We start from the raw sequence: 13,919 nt of genomic DNA, 5'->3' as shown, positions 1-13,919 counted from the left end.
TAGTTACAGGTAAAGGTAGGGAATTTATTTTTATCCTAGACTTTATCTCCTTAATAAATTCAATTTGTATCAAACATATGACATGACTCTAAATAGGACCCAACACTTCAGAGAATTAAAGATGGACTAGCTATTTCACACATGTGTTTGAGACAAAGTTATTTTTACAATGAAATATTTTCAAGAAAAATGTGTTATGAGCTTTGGCAAATATAATCATTCAAAAATATATCTGAAATGAAAATTCTAACACGTTAGAAGATGATGGAAAAAAAAAAAAAAAGAAGATGATGGTGCCAGATGCCTGTCTTGTGCCATTAGTGGGTTTTTGTTACATAAAGCACCCATTGAATTAAAAAAAATTGTCTTGTCCAGTTTCTTCTTGAGGCCAGAGAGCATGCAGGCAATTCAGATTTCTTGCTGGACCGTAAAAATTGTGCTATTACACAGAATGCAGATTCCAGAACAGTCCTTATAATCAAAGTCCGAATGTGACATCCAATCTAAGGCTCAGTCTTTCATTCCTACAATGGACGAACTTGGATTGTATCCACCTTGGACCCACTGGTTCTGTCACTATCATCAACTGATAGTGATTCATCACTGGTGATGATAAAAATAATGGAAGAAGAATTAAAAGTCACTTTCTTCTTTGGCCTGTCCCCGTCTTTTTGTGACATCACAATGGGTCTGATCTGCATTTCACTCTCAACTGCTGGTAGGTCTTTAGCAGGCTGCTGGCATCTCAGCAGTCGGAAACAGAGGAGCTGCAAGAGGGATCTTCGAAACTGGGCAGAGAAGAAAAGATGAAGTTGATTATTAGTTAAAAATTAGGCCCTTAATCTGGATTAACATTCAAGAAAATGAGTTGAGTGTAATTTGGATTTTTTTGTTTGTTAGCTGATCCAAGGCAGAATTTATACTAATGCTTAGATTGATCTAAATTGAAGTAGAAATCCTCACCTAACTGCAGCCATTTTGTTCAATAAAGTTCCAGTCATTCTGTTCTCTGCCACTGAATCCAGATAAATCACATGATTTGTCATCAACTTGAAACTTCTGTAAATGTGCTAAAACAACTTTGCTGCTTACAACTATGCTCACCATAAGATAGCCGTTGTACCATAACCTTCAGTAAAAGCTTATCTCATTCTTGTAACTTCAGTGTGCCACCCTATAAAAAAGACAAACTCTGTACTCAGGATCTCAGACTTTGGAGATTACTCCTCTGGGGTCCGCTAGCACCAATAAAATTTCCTTGCTTCTTCTGAGCTCCTGGCTACTGTTGATTGAATTTTTCCCACAACAAAATCCCTCCGGAGTTTTACATCTGATTTATTTTAGTTCTTACAAACCAGACCACATAGGACTGTTTTCATACCTTAACCCTCCCTACTTTCAGTTCGTGTGTACCTTCTATGAGAATAGCTTTGTCTGTTAAAGGATTATCAACACGTATTCAGTGCGGAAATACCCAGTGAGTACCTACAAGGTGACGGCCACTGAGCTATACTCTAGAGACAGACAAAGACAAGTCTGTTCCGGCAGAATTGACAGACTGTGTGCTCATGGATATTCTTTTAAGTAGGAGAAGAATTTTTTTCTATTAACATTATAACTTGGGGAAAACTGCTACAGTGGGTAACTCTAGTTTTCAACAATATATGTAACTCTCTGTATCCTGGGCACTACTACACCAACCATATTTTTCAGCCCTTTTCAAGGTCTCCCCTCTGCTCTTTCCCTTCTCCAAGAAACCTGATGGCCAAGGTCTGAAGATGAGAATATCATGAAATGGAAGGGATGTAGATTCCTTAGAGACTGTGTGAAACAGACACTGTCTTCACCATCACACACATTAGGCTGTAAATTCCAAGAGCAATAAACTCTTTCAGTGTTAGTCCACTGACACTGGGGTTGTGACAGTAGTGTGTCTACTATGGCTAACGCAAGATATAAATAAAAAGTTAACTTGTTATCCCTTTTGTTTAGAGCAAATAAAAGTTGAATATGTGGGCTTTTCCAAATTAAAAAAAAAAATCAATCAAAAATAATAAATAGTTACATTGGTTTTTTTTTTTTACACTCTCTCCAATTATATGTAAGTTGGCATTTAGTATATATTAACTTTTTTTTAGTGCTGGGGATTGAACCCAGGGTTTTATGCATGCCAAGTAAGCCATCTATGTCCTCAGCCCTTATAGTCGTATTTTAAACTGTTTATTTGAATATTTCTTTGTTTTTTTGTCTTTTTGAGACAGGGTGGCACCAGGCAGTTCAGGCTGGCCTTGAGCTCACTTTGTAGCCCAGGCTGGTCATGAACTCGCAACAATCCTCCTGTTTCAGCCTCCCAGGTGCTGGGATTCCAGGCATGCGCCACCATGCCCTGCTTGAAGATGTATTTGAATATTTATGACCACACCATTGTTTGGTGTATCAAGTTAAGTGCTAAAGATATACATGTCATTAAAAGGGTTAGCATATATATATCACATTTAATGCTTTTGTATACAAATGGTAAGCTTCTTTGGGTAAGAACCATTGTCTTATTTGTTTTTGTGTGTTTGTTATATTTTTCAGTCTTTTTATTTTATTTATTTATTTACTTATTTATTTTTTGGGAACTGGGAATTGAACTCATGACCTCAGGCTTGCCAGGCAAGCACTTATGCCGCTGAGCTATATCACTGGTCCTTTAGTCTCTTCATGTAAAAGTATTGTATTTCAGTTTCTCATGAAGTAGCAGGCCCATGTCAGAGCTTGTTACAACTGCAGAATATTGGGTACCCGACATACTGAATCAAAATCTGCATATTTTTACAATATTTTCAAGTGTGACATATGCACAATAGTTTAGAAGTAAGGACTTACAGCCACTGGCTGAAAGAAAGAGCAAAACAAATTGTTAGAGAACATATTTAAATTTTGCCTGTTGGAGAGTGGTCCTCAACATTAAGCAAAGTTAAATTTGGTTAGATATCGGCTATGTCATGAGAATAACCCAGAACAGCTACTAGCAATATTTCTAAACACAAATGAGAAGTTATGAGCTCTGGCTTTGAGGTCTCAAGTGAATTAGCTTGAAGTCCCAGCACAAATGCTTTCTGGGTCAGGCAAGTTATCTTCCTTGAATCTACTTCAAAACCTATAAATACAGGAATAATATTAGTCCTATTTCATGGTACAGTCCTATAAAGATACTAGGTGTAATCTGCACAGTATAGTAAGAATTTCAAACATAGTAACTCTGTGATTATTAAGGAGATAACTCATTATTAGTAGTAGATAAATATTTTCTGATGCATTAAATAGTAATTTTAATAGAATTTCATCTAATAAGTACACATCTCTCTTGGCAGATCTTAGAATAGCTTTACTTTCCTATCAAGTTCTTCACTTGGGTTTTCATCACTGAAGCTGTTCTGAATTACCTCTACAAAATTATTTTCCCCAAGGTGAAAACGACCAGTTAATTGTAAAGCTTACCTTTCTGCTCATGAAGATATAAATAACAGGATTGTATACAGTGCTGGATTTAGCAAACAGATAAGAAACAACTGATACTGTTGGAGTGACCCGGTGTCTGTAACCGTTAACCACCAAGAAACAGACCACAATATAAGGCATCCAGCAGACTAGGAAGATGAAGACCATCAAGAAGCACATTTTGGCCACTTTCTTCTCATCTCTTAAAATCTTCATCACTTGAATTGTCTGAAGGTCTTCAACACAACGAAGCTGCAGCACAGAGAAAAGCGGGAGTTGAAAAGTGAAAGAACTGTTTTCTTTTGGTGTTTTCCATTTCCACCCAGGGCCTACCCTAATGGGAAAGAAGAGCAAAGGACCTTGGGAAGCTGGCTTCTGATTCAAACACATAGCTAGTCCCAGCCCTCATCACTTTGGGCCTCAGGCTCCTGAACTGGAATATGTTATGGTTGAACTGAAAAGCCTTTGGGATCTTTCAGTGGTTTTTAATGTTTTCTAATTTACTTAACAAGGATGAACTAAATTATTTTACCTTGCTCTTCAAGTCACTACAAGACAGCCTGAAAGAGTCATGATAAGATTGTAACAATTTCTCCATGATCCAGGAAACTGTTTTACCCAGAGCACTAATATGCAGATTCCCAAACCAGACTATAAACTCAGGTCAAGTCAGGAGTTCTGCACAGCTAAGCCTCCAGTTGTCTTGATGAGAACTTAACCCCCAAATGAGTTCTTGCTGGAAACTACTGTATCTTTCAGTTCCCTGCTAATGACTCTCACAGTGGAATCGATGAGGTATTTGTTTGTGGTTGGTTTCATTGCGGGCTCATTTACAGAAGACAGCACTGGGTAAAACCCCACTTGTCTGAAATCAGCCCATCTAGTTTGTATTAATGAAAGGTACTGAGAAAAAAATGATATATAGTCAAAAAGTTCTTTAAAATTCTCGTGTTAAGAGGTTCTTTATATATTTCTCTTACTATTATCATAAATGTTTTAAAGGTGAAGAAAATATTTCTGCACAACAAAAATACATTCTGAAATTTAAATGGCTATTCTGAGCACTGTAAGATGCTGTACTCATTCTATCAAACAATAAAAGCTTCATATATTAATTTTTTAAAACAGTTATTTAGTATACTGTCGATACTTAGTTTTAATAATTTCAGACTGGGAAATGTATTTCAATACATTTATAAGGTTTAAGGAGTGCATCTTTCAGCATGATAGAAAAGGAGATTTTTCTAAAGGAATTAATTAGAACATGCTTATAGTAGTTAAAAATATATTTGAATAGGCATTCCTAAATTACTGGTTATCATCTAAAGTTATATTTAAGAAACTATATTATTAAAAATTATATATTCAGATTGAAAAAGAATAGAGGGAGATAGGAAAGATTTAAATGTTTGATTTCTTTTTTTTAAGAGTAGAGTCCAAGGATATAGCTCAGCGGCACAAAAGCCTTCCTGGTAAGCGCAAGGTCCTGAGTTTGATTTCTAGTACAAAAAAACAAAACAAAGCAAAACAGTAGAGAGAATGTGTATGAGGGGAAGAGGTATTGAATCTCCTATTATTATTATCCATGTGTGCAAGTCTATTTTTTGAAACTATTTTACTTATTGTGATAGGATATTACTCTCTTTGCAGGGCATCATTTTGGGGGCAAGTCACATCCCTTCAGTTTTTAGAAAGGTATAGATTGTAGTAAAAGCTCTAATTTGGAAGCAGAAGATTTGCACTCATATTCTAGACTTACTGCCTTTGTTCCAGCATGATAATCAGCAATTATCTACTCTAGAAGTAAAGATGGAACAGAGGTTAAAACAAATGTCCCATGAGACTTAACAGAAGCTAGGTTCCTTCAGGCAGTTATTTTTGAAATTAAATATTCATATTTGAATGCTACTTGAAGCTAACATATACATATATGCACTTTTATGTCTCTGTAGGACATTTGGAACCATCATTTTTGACTCTTCAGAATTTCAGCTAACTAGTACATAACCACATCTCCATGACCTGCCCTTCCAGCCCCCACTGTCCAGAACTCAATGGTTTTTTTCTGTACTGTTTTCTGGGCAAACTGCTCTCCATCCTCTCCATCATCAGAGCACAGTGCTCATTTATCATCTTGGAATTATGTGTATGCTAGTGAAAGTAATTTAAGCAAATGTCAGTCTATTCTCCAGCTTCTCTTTGGTAAAAGGACAAGATCCTGTCTGATGTTTCAGGTTAGTTGGGTTTGCATAAGTGGAGTTTCTACGGTTATTTTTTATTTATCTCTCCTTTTTGTTGTTGTTGTTTTGGTTTTTTTTCCGGTACCAGAAATCAAACTCACTACCTTGTGCTTGCCAGGCAGGCTCTGTGCCACTGAGATAAATCCCCAGCCCCTTTTATCTCTCTTTAGCTTTTTGTTCTATCACTATTTTTTCACTCTGCTCATTCAAAGTTTTCCTCCCAAAAAAGGAGTCTACTTCATCTCTCACTCTCTTCATTCAATAACATGTCAAAGTTGTCCCCAAAGGAAACCACTTAAGACAAATTCTCCAGAATTACCTCTAGAAGTGCTATCTTCTTACATTAATGGGTATACTTAGTACTTATTGACCCAGACACATGCAGATTTTCATGTGAGCTCTCATTCTCAAGTGAGTAGCTGTGTCTCCACTGGTGTATTGAATCACCTCTCTCTGAATAAAGAAATAGAGGCAAAGTGCTCACGCAAAGTTTTCTGTTGAGGTAATAGCAGTCTAAACTCAAATTTCTTTACACTTTTAACAAATACCCTATCTTCCCTTTTCTACATCTTCTGCTTGTAACTCATTCCAAAAAGGATATACACAGGGACGATTCCAGCTGCAGGGACAAAGGTGAGACAGTCTCTGCTCTTGAGGAATTCACTCTGTTGATGACGGGAAGCACACAACTGCTTCCGTAGGTGAGGGGCAGGGAGACATGGGAGCACACAGCTAGAGAAGCATTCCCAAGGCTGGGTTACAGCAAGAAAATCCTGATCTCAGCCTTCTGAGATGAGAAGTTAGCGGAGCAAGAAGAGACAGTGCTGACGAAGAGGGAAGCATGCTAAGGCAAAGGGGTGAAAGTACCACACGTCACGTTCTGGAAACAAGAAATGCTGCAGTTAGCTGGAAATGAAAGTGACAGAAGGAGACAGATTCCAAGGAACGAGGCAGGACAGGTAGACCAGGGATGCCGCACAGGATCTGTTAGCCACACTCAGGAGCTCTACTTCAATCATGCAGGGAGTATTTGAGGACAATCACTCAAGTGGCAGTGGGTAAGGAATGGATTAGAGGAAAGTAAGAAGTAGAGGAAAGGAGAAATGAGATCCCTTGGAAATGAGTGTGTGTCAGGAGGCAATGGGAAAATGGATACAACGGACAGATCATTAAGTAGAATAAGAACTGGTCATTAGTTGCATATGGGGAAGATGTGGATGAAGAATAGTACAAGATGTCTTCCCAGATTCTGGCTTAGGTAGCAAGGAATGCGGCCATTCCATGAAAACAGGAGTAGAGAAGTGGTGAATTTGGGGGGCAGAGAGATAACAAATTAACCTTCCATGTGCTGAATTTAGTGAGTCTGTGAACCCTCTAGGTGGAGGCATTCAATAGGCAACTGACTATGAGCATCTGAGGTCTGGTTTGGAAATAGAAATTTCAAAGTCTTCAAATTCTAGTTAGAAGGGAGAATTCCTGGCAGTATGAGGTATGATAGAAGCACACAGTAAATGTTTAAGATGAAAATAATTTATCACAGTAAAAGACACATTATCATGAATCCCTCTCAAGATCCTCCCCCTTGCTTTGAACACACTTATCCCATCATTCCTGCCCCTTTCTGAAGCAGTTCTGGAAGTCCTCTTTCCTGTCTTTAGTTAGGTTTTCACGGCTGCTTCAGTACCCTGAATCAATTTAAAACTTTTATCTTTCATAGTCATTTTGACTTTGGAGAATTGCAGAAATCATACAGTACCAGATCCAGGTAATAAGATAGATGAGGACACACCTTAATATTTTCACAAGCCTGCCTTTCCATTGGATGGCATCAGCAGTAGCATTCACCATATTTTTTATCACATATCCTCAGTATACTTCAAGAACTGCTTCAGAAAGTGCCAAGAACAATGGGATAAGTGTGCTCAAAGCAAGTGAGAGGATTTTGTGAGGATTCATGGCAATGTCTTGTACTATAATCACTTATTTTGTTAAAGCATTAATGATATACTTCAGTCATACCTTATCTATGAGATCACCCTAGACCAAGGTGTAGCAAGAAATAAGAACTCAGCAAAAAATGCTGGGAAGGCCCAAGCAAAAGAAGTCCTTGAAGGAGACGTAAGAAGACAGGACCAGAGAGAATAAAGACAGGGTCACTGAATCAATGGGAGGGGGAGATTAGTAAGAAAATGGAAGTTGTCGTCAGCCCCAAATACCACAGATGTCAGAAAACAATGGAAATAGAGCTGTGTCTATTGTGTCTAACACTTAGATCATTCAGAGCTTAAATGAGGGATGTTTCAGTGGCGTTAAGGCAGGGACGGAGGTGCCTATTTGCAATGAGTTAAGGTATAAATGCCACATGAATTTACTCAACTACTGACTCCTTGAACTACAACAGAAATTTATTCCTCGCAGTTCTGGAAGCCGGGAGTCCAGGATCAAGGTTCTTGTAAGATAGGCTTCATTCTGAAGTCTCTTCTCTTGGTTTGTAGGTGTCCCTCTCATTAAATGCTCACATGACCTCTTCTTCAAGTACACAGGGAAGGCAGTACACTGGGGTGCGGGTGGGGGGGTGCAGGCTGACTGGTGGTTTTGTTTGTTTGGCATTTTGTTTTTGTTTTTTGGGAGGGTCTTTTTGAGATAAAATCTCACTATGTAGTACAAACTGGCCTTGAACTCACTATGTAGCCTAGGCTAGCCTTGGACTCATGGCCATCCCCCTGCCTCAGCCTCCTGAGTGCTGGAATTACAAGCCTGGGTCACCACAGCTAGCTAAGGGTCTCTTCTTATAAGGACATTAATCCCATCAGGTCTCTTATGACCTCATCTACCCCTAATTATTACCTAAAGAATGTATCTCCAAAGAGCATCTCACTGCGGTTTAAGGCTTCAGTATCTGAATTTGGGAGAGATAAAACACTTTGCCCATAACGTGAAGCAAGTGGTACATTTTAGATGCTTCATAAATGGTTAAATGAATGCTTATTGAGTGACAATACAGTACCAAAAGCCACCAGTGTTTCCTTGAGTTAGCAGTAACAAGGAGAGAAAGGATAGCTACAGGGAGCTGACAGTATATTTTGCTTTTGTTCTAAATTAGCATAGTCATATGCTGAAGGGAAAAAGAGAGTAGCAAGGGAAGGGAAAGATTGAAGATATAAGTGAAAAAGAAAATTACAGCAAAGAGGGATCCCTGGAGCAGATACTGGGTGGGAGTGGAGTAAGAATATAGAAATAACTTGGTCCTGGGAGACTTCCCTGTCACCCCTCATAACTGCAGAAAGAAATCTAAGAAACAGTGCGGAATGAGACTTATATAAAGGGAAGCCAGGAGTTGAGGAAGTCCCTGATAATAGCTTTATTTTGTCCAGTAAAGAAGCACATATATTTGATAAGAATAAAAGAGAACAGAGCAAGAAATTAAAAGAATACTGAGAATGTTAATAACCATTGTGTAAGGAAGTGGAACCTGTGAGAACACAAAGAATACAAAGACAGAGCTGAGAGGATATCTGAGTCTGGACCCGTGTGACTTTTCTCCCATCTTTTCTTTTCCCATCATTTCGACTACTGGCATAGAGAAAACAGAGTTGAGTTGGTCCAAAGATGTTTTTCTTCAACAAAATGGGTGTAAGTAAAAATTATGAATATAGAAATTGAAGGTAAGGGGTTTAAAGTGATGCATGTGACTAAGTTTGTCTTAAAATAAAAAGTGAACGCTCGGAGGATTTCAGAGTGACTGAACTGCTCTAGCGAAAGCAGTGGGCTGAGGGAGGGAGCAGAAGCAGTGTCAGGACGCCATGCGTAGCTGAAGTTCTAGAGCGCAGCGTGGAGCTGCCCTGCCCTCTGCTGGTTACGTCAAGCATCCTTCTTGCTGGCTCCAGCGTGACGTCTGTTTGTGGTCAGTTCTAGTCCCTTATGACTCAAATGTGATTTCTAGACAAAACATCTGTACTATTTTCTTGGCATGAGTTAATGTGATCTGATCTGAATAAAATTATGGGAAGTGTCTAATTCCCTTTTTCAGAGTTCTGAAATTCTGAGAGTGCTGCATAATGTGGGAAGTTTGACACTTTCGTTGTTTATTCAAAAGTCTTCTCTTTTCTTCTTTTGATTTAGAAAGCGATGTAGAAAAAGTGTTACTCCTCATTGATCCTTTCAGGGAGTGAGTCATAGTGCAAAATGCTACCGTATGAAAAGTCCCCTAGAGTTGCTACATTTCTGGGAAACTACTGATCATGTAGGAAGCATTCATGTTTTCCACATTACATTTGGACATGTTTGGGGGGAAGGGCATCTGTAGCCTTCAACTCACCATTCGAATGGAGTACAGAATATGGCCATAGCAATGGGCTATGACACCCACAGGCACCACCAGGCAGCCAAGAAACAAGAAGAGCACAAAGGAGGAATCGTTGGCATCCTTGGATTTCCAGTCCACAGTGCAGCCTAGTCCATGGACGTCCAGGATGTATCTGTTCCAGCCCAGGAGAGGAGCTCCCGCCCATGCAAGTGAGTACAGCCAGATGTAGGTAATGGCCCTCCAGGCCCAGGAAAAATTGATCACTCTGGCATGGACCACACGAATGTAACGTTCATAGGCCAGCACAGTGAGGGTGCTAATGGAAACAATCCCTGTAAGAAGAGAAAGTAGAAAAGTATAGCATACTGCAAGGGGAAACTAGACAAAAGTGATGTGCTGCGTGCTCCACCAGAAATACCATACGGAGTATCTGACACCAACAGAGTGCTCTAAAAGTTAAGAGAGCCAAGAGTAATAATGCCCCACACTCTCCAGGAAGTGCATTCAAAATGTATTCACCTAGGAAAGAAAATGTAAGGTAGAAAATAGCATGTGAATTGTAATAGGACAAAATAAAAGCCCTAAATAATGTTGCTATTGCATTGTTTTCTTTGAGGCACTGGAGCAAGTATCTTCTTTAGTTTTGCCTTCTCTCAGTTATTAAAGTCAAAGTGGGTTCCACAAGTTCAAAGAGACTAGTTGTGGAGTTTGGGAATATGCAGAGGGCTGCCTTGAGCCACTGGCAAGCAGATGTCAGCATGTGAACAGTTCACATTGCAAAGATGCTACCAAGGTAGGAGAAAGGCTTCTGTGCTCCTTTGGTCTTCATGTATACCTCTGTTTTGCAACAATCCACTTTAACAATAGTATTCATGTCTTTCTCTGTCTTTCCCCAGAAAGTGAATCATTCGCTTCACAAGCACCTATTGAGAACCTTGTGTTTCGAGGCACAGTAGTGACAGGAAGTCCGACGATGACCAGGAGGCAGAACTCTAGATGTCTGAAGAGACTATAGATGTGCAAATAACCACCATGCTTTTGAGGGGCAAATGCTACCATGGTGCCAGCATGTACCGGTGTCTCAGAGAAGGAAGCACCGGTGCACAAGGCAGGAAGAAAGAGCAATTAGGTGCCAGGGCCTGGCAGTGTGAAAGGACAGGAAAAGGTCTGTGAGCAACTACAAGGTTTAGAGGACTCAGACAAGGCTACATGAGAAAGGCTCTCAATTTCTAGATAAGATATTTTCTTTCTTCTATGTTTAAAAACCTTTTCCTGTATGAAACAATAAATTATATTTTCTATTGCTCCCTTGATCTATTTAAGCACAAAGCGACAGTTAATTTCTCTTTTTCCTCTTCTTCCTTTTTCTTCTGCAGTTACACTCACTCTAGCAGTAGCGTGGAAGAAGGAACAGAGTCCAGGACCCTGGAAAACAGCTTGAGCCCATAGCACAGTCCAGGCAGGACACTGGGGCCACAGCAAAGGTAGCAGTAAAGGCATCAGTGCCTCGTCTGGATTCCAGAGACTCTCATCAGAATCCATCGCTAATTGATTGTGAGGTGTGAAGGAGCGTAGTTAAAGATAACTTGGAGATTTCTAACGTACCTAATGAGCAGAGATTACGTCAGTCAAGGTAAAAACCAAGCAGATGTATGAGCAGACATGGGGATGAAAATGAAATTGTGAGCTGCCTAGGACACAGCAACACAAGTGTTTGTTGAATGAATAGGTGGGGAACAGCTGAAGGAAAGAAGCTGATAGCAAACGAAAAGTAAGACTGATCTGAGTAGAGTAAGGGTTGGTGGCATTATAGACAGTTAAGTTAGGTAACAGTATTATAGGCAGTCAGCCAGGGCTAGGCCCTTGAGAGAGTCAAAACAAAAGATGAAAACACATTACTACTGTGGCCAGAGGTACATCTGGTGGAGGCCAAGCCTTAAGATAAAGACAGAATGATCAGGGCTATCTACCTCCCCAGGGTGTAAGTGGTAACACCTGGTCCAATGAAGTCTAGATAGCCAGGCATGGTGATGCACGCCTGTAATCCCAGGATTAGAGAGGCTGAAGCAGGAGGATTGCCATGAGTTTGAGGACAGCCTGGGCTACACAGTGAGCTCAAGGTCAGCCTGAACTGCATAGTGAGACCCTGTCCAAAAAAACAACAAAAAGTCTAGATAGGTATCAGTCACACCTTGGTGCCTGACCAAGACCCTCAGACCCATCCCTTCTTAAAAAGTTCTTTGTTCTTTCCATGTACGCTTGCTATACAACCTGCTTCCCCATGAGATCAATATGACCTAAGTGGCTATGCTTATAAACTTACTGGTTGATCATAGTTTTTTCCCACCTTATACCTACTTCGTGATTTTGCAACCACCTTGTGATTTTCCTCTAGAAAGTGGGGTCCGTGGCAACACACTGAGGCCTCCCTCTTACCTCTCAGGCAGGAGCTCTCTCTCCCTCAATAAAATTTCCTACTCTTAACCTCCATTGTTCCTTAAAATTGACTCTTCAATTTTGGGGTACAAAAACTCAGTGTATTGCACATCTAGCAGGTTGAGAGTTACATTTATTCCCCCTGTATAATCTAAAGGGCCTGCATCAGTAGGGCTGGGGATGATTGTTAAGAGGTCTGGGAGCAAGGCACAGCTCTCCACTCAGTAGTGTGGAACTTGAAGCAAATTATCTCTTCACTCTTTGGTCTTTGTTTTCATAAAATTGAAGATTCAGTCACACCACAAAATTTTGTGATTCTGTTATTATGAAAATGTGAAATGAAGAGGTCCTTCACTTAGAAAGAAATTGAGAGTTTATATTCATTTATACACACCATGATAGCTATTATTATTATTATTATAGCATATGAGATATAGAAGGCTGTAGGAACAGTATTAATCCTAGTATAGAGTATACAATACTATACATCTGGTATACAATGAATATTCGTTGAAGAAGTACGTGAATATTTACTAAATACTTCAATGACCAGAAGGTTAGGCTTTGGAATACAGTACAGTGTAAGGAAATAGTTCAGGAAGTAATGATATAGTAGCAAATAATAAACTTAAATTCAAATTGTTAGTAAATAGGAGGACAAAAAGTATCAAATTAGATATCTTCAGAAATCTATTTTCACTTTATTAAATTGTTTATCTAGAGTGATATCCTTTAACTAATTATATTCCTAAAAGAAAACCTAGAAATCTATGACATAATATTCTAGTGGTCAAAATCTAGTGGTCAAAATCTAGTGAAATACTGATTTTAGTTTATAAACTTTTCTATTAATACAATAGTATTTTTTTTTTTTTTTGAGACATGGTCTCACTCTGTAATTCAGGCTGGCACATCTTATAATCCCAGCACTTGGGAGGCTGAGGCAGGAGGGTCAGCCATAGGCCAGCCTGGATACATAGCTTGTCAAAGGCCAGCCTGGATTGCATAGTGAACCTGTCTCAAAAAAATATATAGTATATGTATACACAGGATAGCTAGGATAATTGTACTACTAATATCTGTTTATTGAAAGGAACTGTTAATGTGTAATTGTTTGATCAATCTTATATGCCTATATCTGGTTATATGTGCAACCATTTTGAAGATGACATTATGTAATATAACAACCATTGTTAATATCCTATCACCATGTTTTGAAATTCTGTATTTGTATTGTTCTCTATGCTGTTTTGTTTATGCATTTGTTTTTGTTATTTTGGTTTTCTTAAATGAAAAACAAAATTTATATGTATATATAAGGATAGCTGGAATAGGTGTATTGCTGATGTCTGTGGTTTATTGAAAGGAACAAAGGAACAGTCAATGCTTAAAACTTTTTTTCTTGACCAATTTTGCACACTTGAATCTGGTAATCAGAATGACTGATCTGA

The 13,919-nt window shown here is 39.0% G+C and overlaps 1 protein-coding gene across 2 annotated transcripts in view; it reads right to left on the bottom strand.

Annotated features, from left to right (window-relative positions):
• Positions 1-287: 287 nt before the first annotated feature.
• Opn3 (opsin 3) overlaps positions 288-13,919 on the bottom strand; it is a 43,149-nt gene continuing 29,517 nt past the window's right edge. For both annotated transcript variants that reach the window (XM_005374819.2, XM_013520533.1), the window contains exons 2-4: positions 10,045-10,364; positions 3,487-3,738; positions 288-788 (exon numbers count right to left, since the gene is read on the bottom strand). In XM_005374819.2, the coding sequence (XP_005374876.1) occupies positions 525-788; positions 3,487-3,738; positions 10,045-10,364 (836 nt within the window). In that variant the 3' untranslated portion in view covers positions 288-524. The remainder of the gene's footprint in view (positions 789-3,486; positions 3,739-10,044; positions 10,365-13,919) is intronic.

The sequence above is a fragment of the Chinchilla lanigera genome, unplaced genomic scaffold (assembly GCF_000276665.1).
Source record: "Chinchilla lanigera isolate Chin_1 unplaced genomic scaffold, ChiLan1.0 scaffold00005, whole genome shotgun sequence".
Taxonomy (NCBI): domain Eukaryota; kingdom Metazoa; phylum Chordata; class Mammalia; order Rodentia; family Chinchillidae; genus Chinchilla; species Chinchilla lanigera.
This window is presented reverse-complemented; position numbering and strand designations above follow the sequence as displayed.